This window comes from Gamsiella multidivaricata, assembly GCF_025024155.1.
Source record: "Gamsiella multidivaricata strain RSA 2152 chromosome Unknown BC939scaffold_6, whole genome shotgun sequence".
Lineage (NCBI taxonomy): Eukaryota > Fungi > Mortierellomycota > Mortierellomycetes > Mortierellales > Mortierellaceae > Gamsiella > Gamsiella multidivaricata.
In genome coordinates, this window is record NW_026251714.1 from 104,406 (window position 1) to 129,784 (window position 25,379).

Sequence of the window (25,379 nt, forward strand, 5' to 3'; positions counted from 1 at the left end):
GCTTTGCTTTGCTTTTTTTCATTATTTTCATCGAGTTTTGTTCATACCCGAAGCCTCTTCTCTCTCTCTTTCTTTATTTTTTTTTTATTTTAAAAAAAAAAAAAAATATTGCCTTGCCTGTCCTTCCTTATCTGTAGTCTTTTTCTTTCGTTCCTTGTTCAATAAGCTATATCCATTGTAAAATAAACCCAAGTCCTTCCTCTCTGATTCGATGAATGAATGAATAGATGTTTAATGATGTTATAGTACAGTGAGTGGTCTTTTTTTTTTCTTTCTTCAAAAAAAAAAAAAAAAAAAAGGAATTATCCAACACGAACATCGAGCATGTCGTCGTCTTCGATCTCGGTCTCTCCGACGGCCATACTGGGATCGATGGCCTCGTCATCGAACTCGAGCTTGACGGGCGTGTCTGCGGAGATCTTCTTGATCCTCTTGTAGTGCGACAAAATCGCAAACACCGTCGTTGTCTAAAAAAAAAAAAAAAAAAAAAAGCGCCCATAGACGAGACGATAGGAAAAAAAATGTTAAAAGAGCATGCTTTTTTTTTTTTGGTCTTTGACGGAGGGGTCTCTGAAGAGAAAATGAGGAAAAAAAAAAAAAAAAAAAAAAAAAAAAAAAAAAAAACGGAATGCACGCTTTATACGGATTACCTTTTTGACACGAATCTTTTCGTCCGTAGTGTCCTTGCCTCTAAGTTTAATATGCAAGTACTCGACCTCTGCTTCGTCGTCTTCGACCTCGACAGGTTCGTCATGGCCCCCTTGCTTGGTATTATTCCCTACTCCATCCTGATCCTGACCTTGACCCTGACCCTGACTCCGAGCCCGGGCTTCCTGCTTATCCTGCATCGCCTGCAAGAGCTCCGCATCTTTGGCATACTTGTCAAGTTCCGCCAATTTCTTGGACCGCGCCAGAGTTTCCTGCTGCTTGATGTATTTGTAAGTGTTGATCTCGTAAATATCAATGACGGATCGTGCAGGAAAGTCCAAAGAAAGCGGAGTCGAGGACGGGATGAGTCTGGATCCACGGAACGTAAAGACGAGGTTCTGGAAGTGAAAGCGATGGTATTCGCAGTACCATTCCATCATTTGGCGGAATGAATTGTCCTATAGAATGCGTGGAGGGGATACGAGACGAGACATGTAATGGAAGAAAGAACGGGTTGTGTGAGTTACTGGCGGCGATGTTTGGTTCCCCTCTGGCGCTTGCACAAGAGAGTGTCGTTAGGGCAGAGACAAAGGCGGGAAGGGCTTACGGCTTTGACGGTGACTTTCATGCCTTTTTCTGCAGCTGCCATGATTTGTGTCAGCTCGGGCGGAACAACATGTTGAGGATGCCGTACCAGCCTCAACAGGATATCAATCGTCTTTGATGGTGCCGGGACAGCTGGTTCCTGCGATATTGTAGTCGACACTTCATAACTCATATGTTGTTCTGTAGTAGTATTAGTAGTCGCAGTGGCATAGGTGGGTATCTGGGTGGGTTGTGAAGACGCAAGTCCACTCGACTGTGACAGTGATGAAGGCTGAGAAGACAGCGACTGGGAAATGGATTGTGATTGTGAAGATCCTGACGCGGACTGACTGGGTGACATGGGCGACGAGCTTGGATGGGAGCTGAGGTTAGCAGCGATCATGGCGAGTTCTGGATCGAGCTCTGTGTTAGGTACCTCGTCGTCGTCGTCGTCGTCGATGATTTCGACCGCTCCTACTGGCGGCGGTCGTATAGGTATCATTGCCCTATATTTGGTTTCAAAACACGGTACCGGTTAAAAAGATGTGGCGAGGCTGTCTTTGCTTTCGAGAAAAAAAGAACGTCGGATACGGGAGCAAGCTTACGGGTTGATGGGTCTGTAATGTCGAGTGGGCAATTCTGGAGGTGGTGTGAGCGAGACTTCACGTTTCCGCTTGGGTTCTGTTTCCCGAACTTCTTCCTTCTCTGACTCTTCTTTGAGCTCCCTATCGAGTACAGTGTCAAGGGTCATCATGGTGAAGGCGTTAGTCAAGATATCTCCAATGGGCCCTCCCGTCAGTTTGTGTAGTGCTCCTGTCTCTGGTAAGTCTCTTTTCTTGCTCATTACTTTGACGTCGTCATTACTTTGCTTCATCCTCAAAATCCAGTATAGGTATGATGTCCGTGGCGGACATCTCCTCCAGTTCCGGGACATCAATCGGTTTTATTGCTGCAGTCTCTGTCAGCATCGTAGTTTCTATCAAATTAACAAACGGAACCGTGCACAAACAACGTTAGTGCCATATGAATCTCTCAAGCGCCCGGGAATTCAGTTGTACTTTTTTTTTCTCTCCCTTTCTGAAGACAGTACCAAGTCCTCGATAGTTTCATACCTTGGACCTTAAAGATCTCACGATAGCTCTTTGCCTTGCTGAAAAAGTCGTCCTCGATTCTTCTCCTGGCTTGGGGTGGAGACGATGTTGAACCGGGGGAGATGGGTGAGCCCATAGGGTCGGAGCGGTTCTTGCCAGGTGCCCTACGTGAACGGGGTTTTGGCTGAGGTTTCTTCCGCGGTGCTGGTGCGTGGTCGTCAGAGTCGGACATGGCGAGGTGTGAAGTGATTCAGGCAGAGTAAAGAACACAAAGATGAGTGAAGAGCATTCATTTGGAAGCCTGCAAAAGTGAAGTGAGAAGAGAGCAATTGGAGCACAGTGGCTTGATGGCGTAGTACCAAACATCTGGAGGGAGGGGGGGCGATAACCTCCCAACCAGGAAGGAAGTCTTCGCCATCAAATCATCCACAGCAACCCTTGCCTCTCGAGGATGAGCATCGCCACCAAAAAAACAACAAAAACAACAACTTGATCCCTCTCCCACCTTTTGCTTGTCATCCACCGTCTTGTTCCTCGTCTTGCCATCGTATCCACATCACATCTTCATCAGGATGGACAGACTCACTCAGCTTCAGGACGCGATCGACAAACTGGCGCTCCTCTTTGTCTCCTCGCTCGACCACCTCACTAAGAACGCGCCCCTCGTTCCACTCAATCCTAATGTCCCCGTTGTCACCGGTATGGGGCAGGCCGCCTTTGTCATTCATCGTCCAGCAGATAATGAAACATGCGATCAAGGATAGAAAATCCTTTGTGCTAACGATATTGACCAACCGTTTCTTGGTATCTCTTTCTGCGCGTCCTTAATAGTCCATGGCATGCCTCAGGAACAGTTACAAAGTACGACGACCCACCTGTGCTTCTCGAACATCAATTAAAAATAGTTGCTTCATTACGCATTCATCATATTAACCAGAATGAAACCAATACCTATTCTGTCCCAAACTGCAGATTCGGCGCAGGAGCTGGCGCTCGATATCAGTCGACAAGCCAAAGAACTCGAGACCCTGATCGACAACCTGCCGGGAATCACCCAAAGCCTAGAAGATCAGACGTGTGACCTTGAGGCCCTGGCACGACAGAACGCACAGGCGACCGAGGAATACGAAGCTGCTGTTCTTGAGGCAAGAGAACTCCTCCAGGAGATCACTCTTGCCCTCAGAGGGATTGCTGAAGACCAAAGTCGCTCTTGAGAAAGAAAGAAAAAAAACTAGGCAGACAAGGGACAGAGAGAGGGTGAGGGCGAGAAAGGGAGAAATGTATTATAATTTACTATAGCAACAGATGCGGACGCGCGTTTGATATGACATGAACGCGTTCCTTGTATACTATTAGAGTCCGCAACGCAAAGCAAAGGCGGGCTATATTCGCTTTAGATAGGTTCAATAAATGGCCACTGGGCTATCAATAGAACTTAAGATACATTCATTGCTCCATGTTGCTGTGCTGTTTGCATTTCTCAATAGTGTCCTTCCAGAAGGACAGGAATGTTTCTTCAGGGATTTTTGAGAATATACGATTCGTCTTGCAGTAAACAGAAAGCACTGTTTCTTCGCCACTATAACCGGCAGCTTGCTCCTGTTTCCCTACACCCCAGATCTTCTCTACGGGCTGAAGTTCACAATTGCAGGGAGGTGTTTTAAGGATCCGGTGGCCAAGCTTCTCCGCAATAGCGTACGCGTTGCAGGTCGGCTGTTCGTCTTTTGTCGCCTTCTGGATTATTGCTTAGAGTTGAGCCTTTGACAGATTGCCTACTGAGCTTGCTATGTCGTGCTCTCCCAACCACTGTCTCATCACATTCCTCCGAGCTTGTTTGTTGGGCGACTTACCACTGGAACGAACATGATACGATGCACCCCCCCCATATGTATATCGCAACTCTGGTGGTTAAGGTTGTTCGAATTGATCTGCCTCAGTGCTGTTGTTTTCCTTCTCTCCTTTGCATCCGAGAGCACGATAGATATGTGTCTTTGCACTCTTTTCCCCTCTTTCCCACTTTTCCACTTTCCGTACTTTCCCTCCTTCCCACATCCACCATCCCCCAATCCATCAGGAACTGTCTCGTATCTCTCTCATCTTTCAGTCTGTCTCAAGTATGTCTTTGCTCCATCTCAATAAGCACAGTCCAGCGGCGACTCGTTGGTAACAAAGACACAGTTTATCTGCCAAAGCCCCACCTCTGAATGTGCCTGAACAACCACCATCGAGTCAAGAGTGCTAGTGCTACAATGGCCGAGATCAGCAGAGCAGCCATTCATGTGCAATGAATAATAATCCCTCTTTTCATGGTCATAGGAATCTCTGGTAAAAGCGACGAGGGAAGCGAATATCACTCCACTCGAACGCCTTATTCGTGTGCAGACCGTCTTGAACAAAGGATTGGAGTAGAGAACATTGCACAGGGACAGACCATCTCCTCAGCTGGCGAAAGGACTCGAGAAACAGATTCCTGTCGAGGTGAGTCACTGTTTCTTGTCACTCGATAGCTGCCTACAGGCATGTTTTAAGGTTATTAATCTTTTCTACACGATGGGCAGTTGGTGTCGCTGGTAGGAGGCACAGACAGGACAAATCATCAGGACTACCTCTGCATCCAACTAAAGGAAACAAGAGTCGAATAGACACTTCCGAGATGAGGCGCCATCACTTGACAGAGTAGCCACATATGATATTGTTCATGTAGCTGCTGTGGATATTAATGTTCTTATTTACCATAACTCATTCTGCTCCCACTGCGTCTGTGCTATACCAGCCCACTGCGACATATTGGTCCCCATTGCGTTACTGAAGTCTCTATCTAGTACAAGTACGTATGCTGGCTACTCGCACAGGTATATTAATCGACCACAAGGTCACTAATATCGCCGCCATCTGCGCCATGATAACAGGAGAAATCCCCTCAGAGAAGCAACATGTTTGACAGACCTTTATCATCATTGCGAAAGGCTCTCTCGCCACAAAAGGAACTGGAGCTCGCCAACTTCTACATGGAGAATGCGCGCAAAACCAAGGACCAGGAATTTGCTTTAATGTTGTGTGACGATGCGGAAGCTGCGTTATTCCGGATGAAAGGAGCTGCGAGAAAGACTCTTACAGCTCCCCTGTCCGTCAAGGATCAAGCCCTGCGCCGTAGGTTCGCCAGCGCCTGTTTCGAGCACGGCAACCTATTGGAGAGCTTGGGATATAGCGAAATAGCGCAGGTCAGCTACAAGAGGGCAGAAAAGTGGGGGTAAGTGACAGGTACCTGCTCTCTACTTGTGCACATTAGCCGGCTATATCATGCGTCGTGCCTAACACATCTCTCACTTTGTTGACTCTCTTCTGGCTTCAACAGCCATGTGCTTCCTATAAAAGTCCCAGGTTCTGTAATTCCCTCTGCCACCGACAGTGCCTGCCGCGACATGGCATGGATCCCTGAGGATATCTTTCCTGATGACATGCGTCAACCCACCGTCAAGATCGCGTTACCAGAGCCAGATGAGCAACTCAACGATACTTCCCAGCTTGCCTACTGTCTTGGTCTTCTGCAAGTGACGCCATCACCCGAAGAGGTCTTTGAACCAGCTGCAGGAAATTGGGTGAAATCCACAGAAAAGAATGCAGAAGAGAAGGAAAGACTCAGGACGCTGGCGAAAGATGTGATCCGAGCATTCACTCGCGATGAGCTCAAGGATGCTAAGGCTGTCGCAGAAGTTGTATGCCTGGCCCCAGTTCTTGAAAAGGATGATTTCCGCTCTTTGCTCATGCTCTTTGTCGATGGCGTTGACAATTCCAGCCTGCTGGATGTGGAGTCCCTTGAAGGGCTGGCACAGTTGGTCCAAAGTTCTCCCGAGGGCTACCTCGACTCGGATGACCTATCCAAGATCCTGTACAACCTCAACACCCGCCTACAGGATACTCATACTCAGTCTTCAGATCACATCTGCCGTCTCACCCTCGCAGTATCCAATGTCCTGGATGTCATGGCCGATACCAAGGTCTCAGGCTTAAAGCGTGAAGAGCTGCATGAGCCACTCTCTACCTATTTGAATGGGCTGAAAGGCAGCAGCGACCCTTACTTGGTGTACCAGGCTGCTTACGCCTTCCAAGCGCTGCAGTGCGTCCCAGACAACGAATCACCCTGGCAAGCAACAATTCGGCGCGCAGGAATCGTATTGAAGGGCGTTCGGGACTGGTGAGCGCGGTAAAAGGTCTGGATGTCGATGGCTTCATCACAGGACTCGGTCATCTTCAGGAAGGACTGGGAGAGGTGATCCAGGTAGCGAAAATCGGTTATGAAGGCGTGAGCGCACTTGTCGAGAACGGACAAGGACTGTTGGAATCTCTCAAGATCGGTTTCAGCTTCAGTCGGAAACGTGCGTGGTATACAGCACTGCGTGGGACAGACACGCTGCTTCGGGACGGTCAACTTTCCAAGTTCAAGACCCTGGTCTGTGAAGCGCCATGCCGGCGTGATCTAGCCTTTCAACTAGGAGTATGCCAGCGACTGGGGGACCTTGCCGCCAATCCACTGTGGGATATCGAGTCCCGTAAAGACGCTGTTGCGTTTCTGGGCGAGATGTACCGAAACGATGCGGAATGGGGTCGGCAAGCCCTCGTCAAGCAGTGGATCATTCGCATCCTTATGCAGTTGGCTTCGACCTTTGGTTCAGCTATGCCACGTATGTATGATGAACGGATGCGTGAGATGCTGTCGGCTTATTATAAAGTATGGACCTCACCACCAAGCAGGTACTAATAGCTGTATGATATTCTATTGTGATCTACGTGGTATATGGTATAGGTGTAGAATCTTTGTTGCAAGAGCTGGAATCGAATGGATACGAGGCGAAAAGGGTTCTTTATCAGGAATGTCGAAAGGGAAATCGAAGCTTACACCCGCTGCAGGTCGCCTTGCCAACTGCCGTGTCTCGATCATTGCTTGATCTTGTCCAGAACAAGCCCGATGTTGAAGCCGACCTGAGACGACTGAGAAAGCAACGATTGAAGGAGCGAGGCGAAGCCGTGTACATCCCCCCTCAAGCCAAGGCTAACCTGCAAGCGTCCGATGACAACCTGTTCGACCTGACAAAAAAAGTTAAAGGCTTCCTGAGCAGTGACCATAGTAAGGTGATGCTCCTGCTAGGTGATTCAGGTGGAGGCAAGTCGACCTTTAACCGCCAGCTCGAGCGTGAACTGTGGGATATCTACAAGAAAAAAGACGGTAGGATTCCGCTCTTTATCAGCTTGCCTGCAATCGACAAGCCAGAACAGGATCTGATCACCAAACATCTACGCAAGGCAGAGTTTACCGAACCCCAGATCCGAGAGCTGAAAGACCACCGCAAATTCACCTTGATTTGTGACGGATATGATGAGAGCCAGCAGACACACAACCTGTACAGGAGCAACCGACTGAACCAGGCGGGAGGATGGAGTGCTCAGATGGTCATTAGCTACCGCAGCGAGTATCTTGGCCTTGACTATCGGGATCGGTTCCAGCCAGCAGATGACAATCATCAAGCAGAGCCAGCATTTCAAGAGGCAGTCATTGCGCCATTCTCTATGGATCAAATTCAAGAATACATAAGGAAATATGTGTCTGCAACTAGACCGCTCTGGCAGGTGACAGACTACTTGGAGGCCCTGAATCTGATTCCCAGCCTGCAAGACCTGGTCAAGAACCCGTTTATGTTGACGCTGTCCATGGAGGTATTGCCGCGCATAGTGGATCCAGGACAAGATCTCTCGGCTGTCAGGATCACGAGAGTCGCATTGTATGACCAGTTTGTGGAGCAATGGCTGGAGCGAGGCAAGAAACGGCTTGTTGAGAAGAAGGACTTGAGCTATCAAGAGAAGAAGATGTTTGAGAGCTTGTCTGACGATGGTTTTGCGCAGAACGGAATCACATTTTTGAAGACGCTAGCGGTAGCGGTGTACGAAGAGCAAGCGGGCAATCCGGTGGTCGAGTACTCACCCTTTCGCAATCAAGGGACATGGAAAGAAGACTTCTTTAGCCGGGTGGACGAGAAGCAGCAGCTCTTGCGTGAGGCGTGTCCTCTGGCCCGCAGCGGCAATCAGTACCGGTTTATCCATAAATCACTTCTGGAATACTGCTTGGCCCGTGCAGTGTTTGAACCGCGAGACGAGGAGAGCACGAATCGCGCAGCCCTAACTCAAGCCCAGCGGCGTCGAGGAAGCGTCGATTCCATCATGAGCTTTGAAAACCAGGCTGTTGTAGAGGAACCCGTGTCAGCTATCGAACAGGCAATGCTAGATTCGCCCTTGGCACGGAGAATCTTTGTGGGCGAGCCGTCGATTCTGCAATTCTTGGCAGAGCGTGTCCAACAGGAACCTCTCTTCAAGCAGCAACTGATCGCAACGATCGAATGCTCCAAAACCAACAAAGAGGCACGCAAGGCAGCAGCCAATGCGATCACAATATTGGTCAGAGCCGGAGTGCTGTTTAATGGCACAGATCTAAAAGGCATCCAGATTCCAGGAGCGGACCTGAGTGGTGGGCAATTCGATTCTGCTCAGCTGCAAGGGGCGGATTTAAGAAAAGTCAATCTTCGGAATATTTGGCTGCGACAGGCCGATTTGAGCAACGCAAAGATGTCGGGGGTGCAGTTTGGCGAATGGCCGTACTTCTCAGAAAATAGCGCGGTGAATTCCTGCGCGTATTCACCAGATGGGAAGTTCTGTGCGGTAGGTCTCCAGGACGGCGCGATTAGCGTGTATGACACTTCGACTTGGACAAAAGCGCACACCTTGTATGATCATACCGGCCCAGTTACGAGCGTGGTGTATTCTCCCAGCGGCCAGCAGATCGCCTCGGGCAGTTGGGACAAGACGGTGCGACTGTGGGATGCACAAACCGGTGCACCAGGTGCCATCATAAGCGGCCATACCCGCCGTGTTACGAGCGTGGCGTATTCGCCCAGCGGCCAGCAGATCGCCTCGGGAAGTTGTGACAGGACGGTGCGACTATGGGATGCGCAAATCGGTGCACTCGGTCCCATCTTAAGCGGCCATACCGATGTTGTTACGAGCGTGGTGTATTCGCCCAGCGGCCAGCAGATCGCCTCGGGCAGTTGGGACAAGACGGTGCGGTTGTGGGACGCGCAAACTGGTGCATCAGGTCTTATCTTAAGCGGCCATACCGACATTGTTACGAGCGTGGTGTATTCGCCCGGCGGCCAGCAGATCGCCTCGGGCAGTTACGACAACACGGTGCGACTGTGGGATGCACAAACCGGTGCACCTGGTCCCATCTTAAGCGGCCATACCCACTATGTTAACAGCGTGGTGTATTCTCCCAGCGGCCAGCAGATCCTCTCGGGCAGTTACGACAAGACGGTGCGGCTGTGGGATGTGAATTCGGGTCAATGTTTGGCAGTTGTTGAAGGTTTCCATGGATCAATCACAAGCATAGCCTGGAACCCTACTCCAAACGGCACCTATTTCGCAACCGGCTGTCGGGATATGTCTGTTAGCATGTGGCAGGTCATAGAAGAGGAGGATCGCTATCAGGTCCGCCTGCAATGGAGTTCGATGCATGACAGGCTTACCGTGTCAAATACCTCTATCCAGAACGTGCAAGGCTTAAGCAGGGTAAATATGCGGCTATTAAAACAACGCGGCGCTGTGGGCAAGTCCGATTCCGCCTTTGGACATCCGCGAGGCAAGCAAAAAGCTAGTTACCATGGCATCCGTGGTGCATAAACTCAAGGTGCCATCAAACCACAGTATGATGGATACCGCTGCCATGGCCGATTCTCCCGTTGTACAGTCAGCAGAGCCGGTGGATTCGGCGAAAGTATCTTTGCTTGCTTGAATGGTGAAGGTGATGCAAATAGGAAGTTAGCAATGGTGCCTTGACTTTTAGTCATTCGTCCATGGCAGTCTTTGTCCATGACAAGTTTACAAATTAGAAGTGGTAGTCAGGAGCATAAGCTAAAGCACTCAATGGGGTCGAAAAACCAAAGGTTAGGAGAGAAAGTGATGAACAATGAAGAGATCAAAGCTAGGGCCACAGGGTATTGTGTGCCCGTAAATGTTGACCATGGCAGCCCGCTGTCTTAAGTAATACGCGTAAGAGTAACATAACTCTCCCGATCCTCAACATTTCTCTTGCGGGGAATATCATCCCAACTTCCTTCACCGACCCTGGCCAATATCACCAGCACTACCACTGCGACCAGTAGCAGCTCTACAGTCAGCAGCGCACTCGCCATACTGAAGCACAATTTCAGTAAACGTTGGATTGTGTACCCACTAAGGGAACGTGAGCTGGGTTTAGACCATCGTGAGACAGGCTAGATTTATCCTACCGATGTTAATTTCAAATCTTGGATGGGATAAATCCCATTGCAGCGGACAACTTTTTAGCAACGGTGTTACTGTGCGCTGCCGTGCGTCCATATCAAAGTGTGAGCTCAATTGTTGTACGATCGTCCTGGAGGTGTTCGTTGCTCTAGTGTTGTTGAACTTTGTCATGATTTTCCGTCAATGCTTCCCTATATCGAAGCTCCAGTTGTTTTTTTGAGGGTCGACCTTGTGTTGGTGATGACACTATTGGGTCTGGGGAGGGGGGGACTCGTCGTCTTCAAAAAACCATTCTCGCTCTCGTACATAGTAACGAATGACCCTCCCTGCCACTAGATTTGATACGCCAACAACCTTAGCCAGTTGCTCGTGCGTGCGGGAACCAAGACGACGCGTCAGCTCGCGCGGAAGCAGTTCGAGGATTCGATGGACCTTGTTACAAACATTTAACATAGGAACCAAAATATGGAATGTCCTTTTGAAGGACCAGTTTAATACCATGCCTATCTATGCACCAAATACAGAGGAATTATAGGTCAATGACTGCCCTGAACCAGAATGCACGGGGTGTTCGTATAAATCGAGGATCTTTAGGCATAAGTTCTCTGACGGTTGTTCATGGTGAAAGTGTGAGAAGGTGGATGGCATTCATTTATTGAACCTATCTCAAGCGAATAATACAGCCAGCTTTGGGCTAGGCTGAAACTTTGAGTGTTCTATCGCTAGTCCTTTGTTTTGGCGTCGCGGACTCTTATCAGATATTTTTTTGCATTCGACATCCACGTTCTCGACGACCATGAAAGAAAAAGAAGACGAATACACATTATTGAGCAAAAAAAGTCATCATTAGGTTTATTTGCTGAGATGTATGAGTGTATGGGCTGTATGGATGTAAGGTACATTTCACCGGGTGAGAGTGAATGAATGAAGCGATAAGCGCTCGACAGGAAGGTATATATAGATGGAAGGTATGGTGGAAAATGCAGGTCGGAGGTTTGGCCAAGGACGGCTTGATAAGGAAGGAGAAAGGTAAGGGACAGGAGAAGAAGAAGGAAAGGATCCAGGGGGGGAGGTTTTCTAGGATTCCATGACCTTGCCGACAAACTTGTAGGCGCCTGCCAGACCGGAAATGAACCCTGTTACGGCCTGGAAGCCATCCGAGAAGGAGCAATGCAGGTTGTCGTATGCTAAAGAGTCAACAGGAGGAAAAGTGTCAGTTAGAATGTCTTTTTGCTCAGAAAGAGTCTTTCTGCTGCAGTAGTGAAGAGAAAGTAAAGATAGAAACTCACCACAAAACAAAAAGTCGCCTCCGAGCTTGACAGTCGTGACCTGCAGCCAGTGCAGCTTCGTCCTCAACTTGGTGTACTGTGCAATCCTCGCCTCGGCCTCCTCTTCAGTCTCGGCCGGTGCATCGGACTCCAGTGCCTTGATCTGCTTCTTGACATCCCAGATCGACTGCAGGTTCTCGTGGAGATCAATTGACACACCCGCCATCCACAGTCGGTTCGACCAAGGCTCAGCCTTGTCCGCAAACGACCGGTCCAGAACCCCAATCGTTCCAAGGCAGTAGATGTCGTCCGAGATATCCTGACAGAGTCCTAGCACGCTGCTCAGACTACCCAAGCGGTCCCGGACCGTGTTTCGCCAGGTCTGGGACGGTGTCTTGTCAAGTGTCCTCCGCAGACCGTGTTGACGGATATTTACCCGGAGGGTCACGGCCAAGGTCAGGACCGAGACCATGGGATCGACGAAATGACCTAACCGCAAGATCTTGCGCGTGGTCGAGAACTGCTTCGCCAGAGCCTTGAGACGCGCAGCAAGGACCTTGTACTGGACTGGGTTGGAGAGGAAGAGCCATAAGAAGACCTTGGCAAAGTATTGGATGACCTTGATGGTCTTATCGCGTCCGTCCACGAGGTCGGAGATCTCGCGAATGATTTGAGAGACCGGTTTCTGAGTGCAATGGTAAGGGGCGCGAGAGGATGTTCTGGATCCAGGTTTGAGATCGGCGAGGGAGGGTCCCTTCAGGGTTGGATAGGAGGGGGAGGATGGCGAGGGGACGTGGCTGGTAGGAGGGGTATCGATGGAGAAGAACTCTGGCTGTTTAGAAGTTTCGAGCTTTGTGAGGTGGTGATAGCGGTGATGATCATGAGCGGGTGACGGGGTATGTGATAGGGATGATTTCGACGATACGGAGGACAGTGAGGTGGATGAGGACGAGGCAGAGGAGATAAGGGAAGCGGAGCTGGAGGAGGATGACGAGAGAGCATCCAGCTCTGGGCGGGGCAGGAGCAAACCCGTAGACATGGGCTCCAGTGCTGAGGAGAGTTGCCGTGAATGATGCTGATGGACATAGGGCGAGTTTGGATGTGAGTGTGCATGGAAACTGCTACAGCAGCTGGTTCCGGTACCCTTGTGGGTGTTGTCATCGTCCATGCTGCTGTTGTCGCTATTAGTACTGTTGTTGTTGGTGTTGCTATCATTCCAGATAATGGACTGACGCCTGAGATTGCTATTGCTGGTGGTGGTCGAGAGATTGGATTCTTGGAGAGGCTCGACAAAGTCGCCGTGGGGGGCTCCGGCACCCAGGACAGCCCGCTGCCTGGGTGAGATTGGAGGTGATATTTCGGACTCGTGTGCGATCTTGGCCCGCTCAGTGGACCAGGGATGCATGTGGAAGGGAGAGGTGCTCTCTAAGTGGGTTTCGATGGGGTGATGGATGATAGCGGCAGTAGCAGAGATTGACGTTGTCCTTGCTCTTCTTGTCGCTGGGGAGGAAGGGGAAGAAGACAAAGGTGAAGAGGAAGAGGAAGAGGAAGAGGAAGAGGAAGAGGAGGAAGGAGAAGGAGAAGGAGAAGAAGTGGACGGTGACATGGTTATAGTTTTGATTGTTGTTGTTGTAGACAGCGTGCCGGTGGGGTGGTATGGGAAACAGGGCTGTATTGTTTTTCACTGGGGTACCAGGTATTTGGAGAGAAGAAAGGAGGATGGGGGGATAGTCAAGGGCAGATATAGCGCGACAGGGGGTAGGGGCAAGGGACAGGAATAGAACAAAGACGATCTGGCGGGTGCGAGACGGAATGAGGATGGGGATGGGGATGAGGATGAGGCGGAATGAACGAACGAACAGACGAATGAATGAATATGAATATAAAGATGTTTTCGCTTGAGAGAGAGAGAGGAAAAAGAAGAAGAAGAGAAGAGAGAGAGAGAAGGGGGGAGGGAGTGGGTGTTATAGCGGGATGGATGGAGTATCAGGGATATAAGGTTTGGTTTAAGAATAGCAGCCCGTGGCAGAAAAACGAAAAGTGCTCCGTGGACATCCAAACGCACTCTGAACTCTCTTCTTCTGGTGCAATTGAAATGGAATGAGCCCATTCAATATTATTCCCTGTCTGCTTGTACATGTCCCGTTAAGGGTCTTCATTCCCACTGTCATCATTGCCACATTGTCCAACCGACAGCAGCAAAAGAAAAAACTACGGCACAGACACAGCCCCATACCCATACTCAACCAATCCTCCCCCTCCCCTCCCCCCTTGGGTAGACTACAGCACATCCATACCAAAACACACACACATTCTCATTTCTCAGGGCAACTCCGGTTCCACACATACTCGTCGATCATTGGCTCGCACTCCATAGGCCAATAACAGGGGCCATTGCCGCCCTTCAATGTTCTAGCCGCCTGTCCTGTGTCTATCAGACACTCGCTTTATTACTCGCGAGATGGGCTCGGAGAGAAAAATGAAATGAACGCACGATAGCCCTCGGATGTGGAGAATCCAGGGGATGACGATAAGCAGGATCTGCAGCATCATGCATGATTCCAGGTCGGACCGCTTGAGTGAGCAGCTAGTGTTTCGGCTCAGTTGCTCCTCGGCTAAAGGTATGCAGGCACATGGTTTGTTTCTTTTTCATTTCCTGTAATTCTGATTTAAGAGGATTTTTCCTTATACTTTTTTGCCTTTTACTTTGACCTACAGTACAGGTGGAGCATAAATGTCCAAGGAGAACAAAACAACAGAGGCCAGCTAAATGGCATCCAGCCTCCACTAAAGATGTCCTGATGGAAAAGAAAGGACGCGTTTCCTAGTCGCACGAAGCCAGGGTCGAGTTATGTGCTGTTTCCTATTTAGGTAATAGGCCTTACAAACCATCTTTTCCGGCCCAGGGAGCCAGGTTCGGCTATAAAGAGTCGGCGTTCTTCTCCATAGCTTTGCTGGCACCTAATACCCCTGTCATTACCACCACCGCCCCTTCCTCTTCCTCCTTCTCATTCAACCCTCCCTCTCAGGTCATTCCCTAACCCTCTTCCAGCCCTCATTCCCACCAAGCGACGACTTTCGGACATGACGGTCATCAAGGTCGCCGAATCCCTCGGACGAATGTTCTACTTCGTCTCACCAAAGGCCACAACATTCCGTACCCAACAAGAAGTACCTCCCTATGTGGCCGATGCGACGCCCTGGTTTGTATTCTTCGTCCTTGCAGAACTCGTCTACTACATCATCAAGGACCAGGGCAAGGGTCTCAAGCGCCACGACGGCAAGTGGGACCAGGGCAAATACAGGTTGAACGACATGATCGGATCCCTAGGCGCGGGATCGATCCAGCAAATGTCGCGTTTCTTCCTAGGCAGTCTGCAGATGGTGACCTATAACTATATCTGGGACCACTACAAAATCGAGTCCATCGCCTTTGATACCTTCAAGCTATCGACCTGGATTGGATGCTTCCTCGCTGTTGGTAGGTTCTTTTACAAAAACAAAGACGCAGCTGAGCCATCGATTATGATGAATCTTGAGAGCAGCAGCAGGCTCCATGTAATAAATGATCCCTTGCAGCAATGTTTGACTTTACGCCGGGGTCTCACTAACGCCCAAACATATGTACCCCATACCCAACTGTGACCCTGGCTGGCTCTTGCTTTCGTCAACAGACTTTGCATACTACTGGGTAGGTTCAGGCTTCCGTTAATGAATCTACGATGGCCATCGCGCAGCCTCGGACCAAATTGCTCACAGAACATGTGTTCGTCTTCAATTCAATCTAGTTCCATCGCGCAGCCCACGAGGTCAACATCTTCTGGGCCGGCCATTCAGTCCATCACAGCAGGTTCGTCCCTTGCTCTCGTTCCTGTTTATTTGTTGTTGTTGCTCTTGTTGATGCTCAAAGTCCATCCAGTCCACAACATGCAAGGGGCTGCACCCGACTCCCAAAATCTGACACGTTTATTGGGTTCTGATCGATCTTATGAAAATAGTGAATATTACAATGTATCAACGGCGCTGCGCCAATCCCTGGTCCAGACTTACACATCCTTCATCTTCAACCTTCCCCTGGCCCTGGTCTTTTCGCCTTCTCAATTTGCGGTCCATACACAACTGAACCTACTCTACCAGTTCTGGATCCACACCGGTAAGGGCCTCGAGCATATTTGATTGTATCGATATTTTTTGATTGACCTTACAGGTGAAAGCCGAAGAAGCCCGAGAAGCTCATATCTGCATTCGTGATCTCTTTTTTTTTTTTTTTTTTTATTTCTAGAAATCGTGCCCCGTCTAGGCTGGCTCGAGTACATCATCAATACCCCTAGCGCCCATCGTCTCCACCATGGCCGTAACCCTTACTGCATCGACAAGAACTATGCCGGAACACTCATCATCTGGGACCGCATGTTTGGAACCTACGCCGATGAGCGCGTCTACCCCGATGTCGTCGCCCGCAAAGAGGACGAAGAACCCGTCGCCTATGGATTGACCCACCCCATCAACACCTTCGACCCTGTCGCGATCCAGCTGAGTCACTTCAAACATATTTGGAACATGCTCTGGATCACACCTGGTCTCGCCAACAAGTTCAAGGTGGTCTTTTACGGTCCTGGCTGGCACCCTGGCGTACCCCGCACGGGCCTCTTGTCCGAGATCCCCGATATCGATCTGAAGAACCCACCCAAGAAGTACGACCCCGTGTTGCCCTCAAAGTTCAATTACTACATTGCTGCTCACTTTACGATCGTCATCGTCGTCGGTAGCGCTCTGCTGGCAGAGGGATACAAGATCTTGCCCCTGTGGCAGACCCAGGGGGTCTGCATTGCGTTCTTGATCTCGTTGGTCGCGCTGTCAAAGATGATGGATGCGAAGCCTTATGGACTCAAGGCCGAATTGGCAAGGACGTTGGGCATCTTCTTCTTGGCAGAGTTTGTGGCAAGATCGGGATACTATGAGCAGACGTATTGGCAGAGACGGAGCACACTGATGGTTGCGGACACGTTCTTTGTGAGCAGCTTGTTTTTGGGATGGAATATTTACAAGTTGGGATCTGGCTGGACCAATATGTCGACTGCCAAGTCGCTTGACGAGAAGGTCAAGACCAACTAGGTGCTTCAGATGAAAAGAAGGAAAAAAAACCAAGAATAGCAATAATAGTAATAAAAAAAGAGAGAGAAAGAGATTGCGGAGCAAAATAAAATCATACTCATTGACATGAAAGCAAAAAAAAAAAAGTATTGATGTTGTGAACAGTTTTATTTGCCGTGCGATATATGTAATATGTAAGATATACAGATGCTGGAAAGAGAGAAAAAAAAATCAAAAAAAAAGCGTCGGTGTAAGCAGAGATCAAGATCCTTCCACATAATCCTTGAGTTCGTTCTGCAGCTCCTTCTCCCAATCCCCAACATCCACATCTGCGTCGTCCTCGCCACCAATCGAGACACCGGAAGCGAGCTGCTTCTCGAGCCATGCATCTAGAGATGATTTTTTTCAGCAAACAGCAACAGCAACAGCAGCAACAACAACAACAACAACGAGAGAAAGAAAATAAGAAGATATCATTAAATACAATAGCCTTAACGAATATCCAATGCACATTTTTTTTTTTTTTTCGATTACACGAGTCATAACCCAACGTACCAGGGTCCTCGTCATGGTCTGGCATTTCAGCCTCGAACAGCACTTCTGATTTCCTTTCCGTGTCCTTGACCGCGGACTTGCCTGTGTTCCTTGTCGCAGCAGTAGTTGGAGCAGAAGCAGAAGCAGCACTTGCATCTTTTGCATTTGACCTCGCAACCATAGAATTGGGTCTCGAGCGTCTCGGTGGTCCATCCACATCATCGCCTCCGAAATAGATGTTGTACCCTAATGCCGAAGATACCGAGAGCGATCGTCTATGATCCGAACCGGCACCACCGTTCTCAGCGCCATTCTCTGTTGTGGTTGAATCCGAAGCGAGATCTGCCAGTGAATCAGTGCCCCCTGATGCTGCGGCCAAGGCGAATTGCTTGAGGAGTGAAACTCTGTAGAAGTAATTGCGCCAGAAGACGAGCTCCTCGATTTCTTTAGGAACGAGACTAAAGCGCATCCTGTTGAGGTTGGGATCCTGCTTTAAGGTAGCGAAGGCTGTGGTGGAGTAGACGTTCATGTCAAACACAAAGTCGGTTCCTGGGGGAGGTGGAAGCAAAAAGTTCCTCTTGTCCTAAAAAACAATAAAAAAATAAAAATAAAAAAAAATAGTAGTGTTCCGTTATTAGCATCTGCCCTTTAAAAAAAAAAAGACGTAGAGTTTGAACGGAAAGAGGTCGACGGCATACCTTTGATAGACTGAGGATACGCGCCTTGATCTTGTCCTCGTCCGGCATTCCAGCCCAAGCAGGAAGTATTTCTAAAAAAAAAAAAAAAAAACACAAGAAGCAGAAAGTTAGACACAAGGTGGCATAGAGGTTGAAGACGGGAAACATGTTCGCGCTCATCCATTTTGTTCACCCCGTACCTGTTCCTTCACGGGGCGCCACGGTCTCCAACTTCTTTTGCCTGACAAAGTCGTCATGTTCCTTTTGGATTCCCTGGGTGACATTCGCACCGACGCGTTGGGCTGCGCTACTCAACGACTTGAACGCGCTGAATCCCCAATCCTTGGTCGTGTTTGCCAGTTGCTCCGTGCTAGCCTGAATCTGCTTAAAGTCGACCTTCTCCAGGTGTGGAGCCTGAATATTTAGGGCCGGGGGTTTGGTGTTGGCGATCGTGGATTGGATCTTGCCCTGCATAGAGGAGAAGAAAGCCGAGGTGTTGAGCTTTGGTGGGTTGAAGCCCGGGAACACGGCCGCGGCGAATGACTGCGGCGTCTGCTCGGATGCCTTCTCCTGGACTTGGTCTTTTTGAGAGGCAGGCTCTGTGGCGGGTTGGGATGCTGAGGTGTTTCCACTGGTGTCATTTTTGATGTCCTGCACGTGTTCCGTTGTGCCGGTCGTGCTTGAAGATGGGTCTGGGGTATCCTTGGATGTTGCGGCCGCGGTGCCCGAAGTAGGACGCGCCGAGGCTGCGGTTTCGACCGAGGTAGTATCCATGACTTGTGATATGTGGTGATGTCCTGGGTCCGGTAGGTCAAGTATGGAGTGGTCCTCTCAGTTGATGAGGAGTAGGACTGATGAAGAAGATGGAGTGAGAAGGGCAGCGCCTTCTTGCACGCTTAACCTTCTTATGCTGCCACACCGCTCATTGGGCGTTGCAGTGGCTTGTTAAGGGCAACGTTCCTTTGCCCGCGGTGCTTTTTTTGGTCCCTCGGGGACGATGGCGACAATGGTTGGGTGATGGTTCATCAAATAAGGTTGGTGTGCCCCATCGCCCATCGCATTCTCCCTTGGAACCCCCATCCTCCGCCCCATTGCAGTCCCTCCCTCCCTGCACCTGTTCGTTCCATCGCCTCGACCCTTTGTCTTCCTTGTCCCGCTTCCCCCTCTGTTTTAGACATAGACCGATAGAGCTATAGAGCTATAGAGAGAGAGAGAGAGAGAGAGAAAGATAGAGCGGTGCCCTATTCTGGCTGGTCCTTTGCCAATTTCATTTCCCGTTCCCCCTGAAGCGGCTACTTCACCCTTCCTCCTCGTTCCCCCTTCTCTTTCTCCCCATCTCACCCGTCCTCATTCAGCTCCATCTTCTTTCCTTCTTTTTTTCTTTTTTTCTTTTTTTCTTACTGTCCTTCATTTCCCACTTCTTGGTCTGACTCACCTCTCGAGGTGATTCACCCCTCTATCAGCTTGCAACTCTCGACCAACCCCCTTCAGCTATGCAATACGAATACCAGTCTCAGCAACCATCTCAAGCACCACCACCGCCGTCCCAGCAACAGTGGGGTGCCAATGAACTTGCCCCTCCAGGCAACAGTAACAGCAATATGCCATACAGCGGAGGATTGACAACCGCAGCGGCGAGCACCAGTTCTGAGAACCTGTTTGATCGCTCGACCGAGGGGTTCCCCAGGTCTGCGATCGATCAGTCCACGGCGGCCAAGTATCGACTGGAACATCATTACAGCCTGCAATTGGAGCAGGCCATTGAGAGAAACGAGAGGTATGTGAGGGTGCCATTTGTCTTTGCCATTTGTCTTTGTCTGAGCGTACACAGCTGTGTCTTCTTTATCTGTGCCTGGAGTGATGGGTTTATCTTTTCAGGTTAGCAATGCCGACCCAAGGGCAATTGGCATAACTTTTTCTACAAAACGCGCTTAAAAAAAGATAAAAAAAAAGGGGGGGGAGTGAGGGGTGAAAAAGAGACGCGAATCACTTACTATTTTTTGCTGGGATAATACGTGGGGGAGAGCTGCAGAGTTTCTCTACATGCATTTCTGGTGCACAGTGCACTGCAGATAAGAAGAATGGCACGAGCAATTGAGGCTGGCGACGCGATGAAACGCTACAGGATGTTGTTCTCTTTAACGGAGCAAAATGAATGCATGCATGGTTGCTTGAGAGCCACTTGCAACATATCTGACAACAGGCGATTTTTGCCCTCCTTGGCCCACCTACTCACCCCTCCCCCTGCCCCTTTGTGCCTGTCCTCATTTTACTGCATCTTTGTGGTTTATTGCATATAACGAAACCCTCCCCCAATAACATAGTCGCCCACTAATCGCATTCATTCACCCCTCGCCCCTCTTTTCCTTTCACACCCAACTAGGCGCGTAGAGCTGGAGACACGATTAGAGACAGAGCAAGGAAGTGAAGAGCGAAAGAACCGTCAATTGACCGCGTTAGGTCGCAAGGAATCACAGTTTCTGAGGTTGCGCAGGACAAGGTTAGGCCTGGATGATTTTGTCACTGTCAAGGTGATCGGAAAGGGCGCCTTTGGAGAGGTGCGGCTCGTCCAGAAGTTGGATTCAGGAAAGATTTATGCCATGAAGACTCTTCGCAAGGCAGATATGTTCAAGAAGGATCAGGTAAGGAAAGACGGCACTTTATGTTTCTGATTCGTCCCCATATCGGTCTCTGGACCTGCCTAGCGTCTAGGAAGACGAACGAGCACGGCGTTTATTAATGATATGGCTACATTCTTGTCCATGTCCGTGTCCGTGTCTAACATAGTTGGCCCATGTCAAGGCGGAGAGAGATGTTTTGGCAGAGTCAGAGTCGCCATGGGTGGTGCAACTGTACTACTCGTTCCAGGATCCACAGTACCTGTATCTTATCATGGAGTTCTTGCCCGGTGGAGATCTGATGACGATGCTGATCAAGTACGACACGTTCTCGGAGGATGTGACACGATTCTATATTGCAGAGTGTGTGCTCGCCATCGAGGACATTCACAAGATGGGCTTTATCCACAGGTAAAAAGGAGGAATCTCATTTGGGATATACAGTGTCGCCGCCAAGATTTGAGCAGGAGTTTTTTGAGTAGATGTTGATGTACAATTCTCTTGTTTCTTTTTTTTTTTTTTTTTTTTTTTGCAGAGATATCAAGCCTGACAATATCTTGATCGACCGCGATGGCCACATCAAGTTGTCGGATTTTGGATTGTCGACTGGGTTCCACAAGACACACGACTCGCAGTTTTACCAGCGGCTGTTGGATGGTCAGGCCAAGGGCAATTCCGGTAGTAACAACAACAACGGCAATGATGGGGTTATCTCTTTAGAAGCCGGAGTCGATGCCATCAACCTGACGTTCTCCAGCAAGGACAAGTTGGCGACCTGGAAAAAGAACCGCCGTACCCTTGTAAGCAGCAGCAGCAGCAGCAACGACTTGATGGTCCCTGCGCGCGCGCGCAATGTCACTGTGTCTGATTATGAACCCTATCATTCACCATGTAATTTCTTTCTTTGATATGTGCGTGTATGTGTGTGGTCCCATCTTTGATAGGCGTATTCGACAGTAGGAACGCCAGATTACATTGCACCCGAGATCTTTTTGCAACAGGGATATGGTCAGGAGTGCGACTGGTGGTCATTGGGGGCCATCATGTTTGAGTGCCTCGTCGGATACCCACCCTTCTGCAGCGAGAACGCGCATGAGACATACCGCAAGATCATGAACTGGCGCGAACAATTGTATTTCCCAGAGGATGTGCATCTCACGCCTAATGCCGAGGATCTTATCCGCAGGTGCGTAGCAAGCTACTTTTTAATAAGCTGCTTCGAAGTGGGAATTTTTTTATATACTATTACTACTGTTCGATAAGAACAAAGCTAACTTCGCTCTAACGACCTATTTCTTTTTTCCCTTTTTGCCCCGAATAGACTGATCTGCGCACCCGAGATGCGACTGGGCCGCAACAGTGTGCAGGAGATTATGGGCCATCCGTTCTTCCATGGGGTCGACTGGGTGAATATCCGGCGGATGGAGTCCCCGTTTGTGCCGGTGTTGACGTCGATCACGGACACGAGTTATTTCCCGACCGAGGATCTGGAGAAAGTACCGGACCATCCGGAACAGCACGACTATATGGTTAGCGAGGATTCGAAACAGAAGGATCTGGCCTTTGTAGGGTACACGTTCAAGAGGTTCGAGTCCTTGACGAAGCGCAATGCACTTTAGAGAGAGAGAAACTACAAACTACGAATTATATACATCTAGCAATACACAACACACGCACGTATGCACGCACGTACACTTTTACTCCCTCTCTCTCTTTTTTTCTCTTTCTCACTGACCGCTGTTTGTGTAACTTGTATTATTTTTCTTCTGGAGCTGAGCAGCGAAATAAATATTTACGAAAAAAAAAAATTACAAACATAGGGGGTATGTGCGGTCATTCCTTGAGCGGTGTTGCAATGATTACAGAAGCAATGCTAGGCTAATGCACTTGCCTCATCCGACTCATTCTACATGTCGAACTAGGGCTCTCTATTTAATTTTTTTTTGTGCGAGATTTTGTTTTAAAGAGCTCGGAGGATGTTTTTCAAAAGGAAAAGAAATATTATTACACTGAGTCGCGCTCGGGGGTTTATTAGGTAACATTCATGAAAGGACTATGATACTGTAACTGGGGAGGTAGGCGGGGGGGGGATGTATTCTTTTTTTTTTTTTTTTTTGGTTTTTCTTATTTTCTTATTTTTTTTTAAAAAAAAATGATGGGTATGATGATGTAGGGGGGGAGGGGGGAAAGAGAATTAGCGGACTCAGTTTAGATAGTCATCAACGGGGTCATACGACGAGGCCTGCTGGCCACGCCTGGAGTTGCTGTTGTTCCTTGGGTACCGAGGGCCGGTCGAACCAGAAGCGTTATTGTTGTTGTTCCTGCCGTTCGCATAGGACTGTTCGTCGTCCTCGTAGACGCTGTGGAGGTCCCGTTCATTACTATTAGGTTCAAAAGGTGGCGAATGATTGTAAGCACTCTCGTAACCTTCTCTGAGCTGTCGCTGCTGTTCCTCGACGTAACGTCGTCTCTCTGCCACAGAGCTGACAGTCGAGAGCGTGTTACGGTTCGCGCCAAACAATTCATACTCTGCCACACTTGGAGACACACGACCGCTCGTCGAGGGCGGACCTTGGTCGCCATAGTACTGGGACTTGTAATGCGGATGCGGGATATCGTCCTCGGGATCTTGGTCATCGACGACGTAAACACTTGGAGGGCGGCGGATCATGAACGCCTTGGCTTGCTTCGACTTGTCCTCTTCCTCATATGCGGGGCTGTCCATGTACTTCTTCTCCATCACAATGGGGCCGGTCGCGTAATGCTGGGGACGGTTACGGTTGCGGCGACGACGGAGGAGGATGATCAGGACGATGATCAGGAAGAGGAGGATCACACCAGCAGCGCAGACACCTGCGATCATCGGGACGTTCAGACCGGTCGAGGACGAGGACGATCCGGAGCCGGGCTTGCCATCGTTGCCTGAGGATATGGAATCAGGTGGAGTAAGAGGGTTATTACCGACCACTGTTGTTGGAGGCGCGTTGGGCACTGAAAAGGAGAAAAGAACGGTCCAATGAAAAGCTGTTCGCGGGGTTGTTTTGACGTGGCATGCAGCCAACCGGGGGCATGGGGTTTTATCTTACCTGAAGGTGGTGGGTGCACCGTGTAGGGGGACTCGGTCGTGTTGACAAGGGCAGGCGCGGGCCGGGGGTCGATCCATTGGTTGGTCACGGTGTCGAAAAACGAATAGGTGTCGAGGATGGTATTCGCATTTTGACCAGATTGCCCTACGATACGAGTCGATTGAGGAAGTTTAGGGTAAGTTGGTTGAATGCAGATATTTAAAGATGCTCTTGTGCTGTTATAGAAACTCGACTTACCAAACAAATGCAGAATCTTGCCATCACGCATCATGGTTGACGTATGGAAGGCGCGCGACTCAGCTTTGACACTAGTAAGCTGCGTCCATGACCACTCGGGCTTGGCGGTGTCAAGATACCAAAAATCACTCTGGGCGACGCTAGTTGTGGTTAAGAACCCGCCATAAACGAAGATTTTCCCGCTAGCATCGACGACAGCGCTGTGTCCATAACGGCTGGCCGGTGATGCAGTATTCACATTTCTATAATAAAAGATAAATTAGTCACCATGAGCATGCCTCATAAGAACGTGCCATTACCCAGCAGCGCGTATATCTTACTTTGAATCCCAGGTCGAGGTATTGGTATTGTAAAAAAGTATAGTGGACAAACCGGCTGCTCCTCCGGTGGATTGTTGCCCACCCAAGATCACAACGCCTACACCATCGACCAAAGTTGCTGTATGGTATCTGGTTGCCAGACCCACAGGGGCGGCAGACCTCCAGTTCATGCTTGTCAAGGGTCCTGAAGACAGGTTAACTACACTCGTGGTCGTCGTAACGTTGCTAAAGCCAGTAGCAGTACCAACAGAAGACCCTCCCACTACATATGCGGCGGTATTGCTTTGAGCTGCGGCCATACCGCCCCTGTTTTGCCCTCCACCTTGCAAACTTGTGAGTCTTGTACTGTTGTACCAGACGACATCGAATTGATCGCAAGTCATATCGCCTTGGGCCCCATCAGTGCCACAGTTATAGATGAAGGAACCAGTGGAGAAAGCGATGTGATTTTTCCGGGGGGTGAGTCCGCTGAGGTCGGTTGTAGCGTTCCAGCTGGCGCCGCTGGTTGGAAAGGATCCGTCTGGGTTGAGGAAGACGGCGTATGCTGTGCTGCTTGGCTTGCCACTTGAGCCAGCTCCACCGTGGATGAAGAGTGTATTGTTGGCTACAGAAACAGTGTGCCCGCTCAAGCCTTTTGGAGCAGGCAACAATGTTGTCGTTGTATTGGTTGTTGGTGCTTGTGCGAGAGAACCAGCGACTAATGTCGCCAGTGTGAAAAGAAGGGCTTTCATGTGAAGGAGGCTGTGGAGGATATGAAAGAGAATGTGTAGGATGTGGAAGAGAATGTGTGTGGAGGAAGCTGGGATGCCCAGGGGGAAGAAGGAGGAGGAGTATGTGGGATCGGAAGTATATGTACAGGAAAATGAAGAGAAACTGGTAATAATGAAGCAAGA

The 25,379-nt window shown here is 49.6% G+C and overlaps 7 protein-coding genes across 7 annotated transcripts; 3 read left to right on the top strand and 4 right to left on the bottom strand.

The window, feature by feature from the left end:
* Positions 1–78: 78 nt before the first annotated feature.
* Positions 79–1,159, bottom strand: BC939DRAFT_256021 (ubiquitin-2 like Rad60 SUMO-like-domain-containing protein). Its single transcript, XM_051551029.1, has 2 exons — positions 651–1,159; positions 79–467 (listed from the first exon to the last, which is right to left on the bottom strand). The coding sequence occupies exons 1-2, from the start codon at positions 1,086–1,088 to the stop codon at positions 303–305; spliced, it is 603 nt and encodes a 200-aa protein (XP_051416373.1). The 5' UTR covers positions 1,089–1,159; the 3' UTR covers positions 79–302.
* A 2,004-nt stretch (positions 1,160–3,163) lies between these two features.
* Positions 3,164–3,740, top strand: BC939DRAFT_438397 (uncharacterized protein). Its single transcript, XM_051553833.1, has 2 exons — positions 3,164–3,185; positions 3,262–3,740. The coding sequence occupies exon 2, from the start codon at positions 3,263–3,265 to the stop codon at positions 3,536–3,538; it is 276 nt and encodes a 91-aa protein (XP_051416374.1). The 5' UTR covers positions 3,164–3,185; position 3,262; the 3' UTR covers positions 3,539–3,740.
* A 7,750-nt stretch (positions 3,741–11,490) lies between these two features.
* Positions 11,491–13,490, bottom strand: BC939DRAFT_438426 (uncharacterized protein). The gene is made up of 2 exons (XM_051553834.1): positions 11,942–13,490; positions 11,491–11,839 (listed from the first exon to the last, which is right to left on the bottom strand). The coding sequence occupies exons 1-2, from the start codon at positions 13,323–13,325 to the stop codon at positions 11,730–11,732; spliced, it is 1,494 nt and encodes a 497-aa protein (XP_051416375.1). The 5' UTR covers positions 13,326–13,490; the 3' UTR covers positions 11,491–11,729.
* A 1,318-nt stretch (positions 13,491–14,808) lies between these two features.
* BC939DRAFT_438429 (fatty acid hydroxylase superfamily-domain-containing protein) lies at positions 14,809–17,114 on the top strand. Its single transcript, XM_051553835.1, has 5 exons — positions 14,809–15,401; positions 15,595–15,611; positions 15,709–15,770; positions 15,919–16,073; positions 16,203–17,114. Exons 1-5 carry the CDS (start codon positions 15,005–15,007, stop codon positions 17,033–17,035), a joined length of 1,464 nt encoding a protein of 487 aa, XP_051416376.1. The 5' UTR covers positions 14,809–15,004; the 3' UTR covers positions 17,036–17,114.
* Positions 17,115–17,275: 161 nt separating this feature from the next.
* On the bottom strand, positions 17,276–18,999 carry BC939DRAFT_473417 (uncharacterized protein; the record flags this gene model as incomplete). The annotated part of the gene is made up of 4 exons (XM_051558346.1): positions 17,276–17,403; positions 17,570–18,131; positions 18,247–18,317; positions 18,426–18,999. The coding sequence occupies 4 exons, from the start codon at positions 18,997–18,999 to the stop codon at positions 17,276–17,278; spliced, it is 1,335 nt and encodes a 444-aa protein (XP_051416377.1).
* A 538-nt stretch (positions 19,000–19,537) lies between these two features.
* BC939DRAFT_438432 (serine/threonine-protein kinase orb6) lies at positions 19,538–22,649 on the top strand. Its single transcript, XM_051553836.1, has 6 exons — positions 19,538–20,002; positions 20,609–20,867; positions 21,013–21,254; positions 21,379–21,643; positions 21,788–22,029; positions 22,165–22,649. The coding sequence occupies exons 1-6, from the start codon at positions 19,719–19,721 to the stop codon at positions 22,460–22,462; spliced, it is 1,590 nt and encodes a 529-aa protein (XP_051416378.1). The 5' UTR covers positions 19,538–19,718; the 3' UTR covers positions 22,463–22,649.
* A 397-nt stretch (positions 22,650–23,046) lies between these two features.
* Positions 23,047–25,217, bottom strand: BC939DRAFT_473419 (uncharacterized protein; the record flags this gene model as incomplete). Its single annotated transcript, XM_051558347.1, has 4 exons — positions 23,047–23,834; positions 23,930–24,073; positions 24,167–24,408; positions 24,487–25,217. 4 exons carry the CDS (start codon positions 25,215–25,217, stop codon positions 23,047–23,049), a joined length of 1,905 nt encoding a protein of 634 aa, XP_051416379.1.
* Between the last annotated feature and the right edge of the window lie 162 nt (positions 25,218–25,379).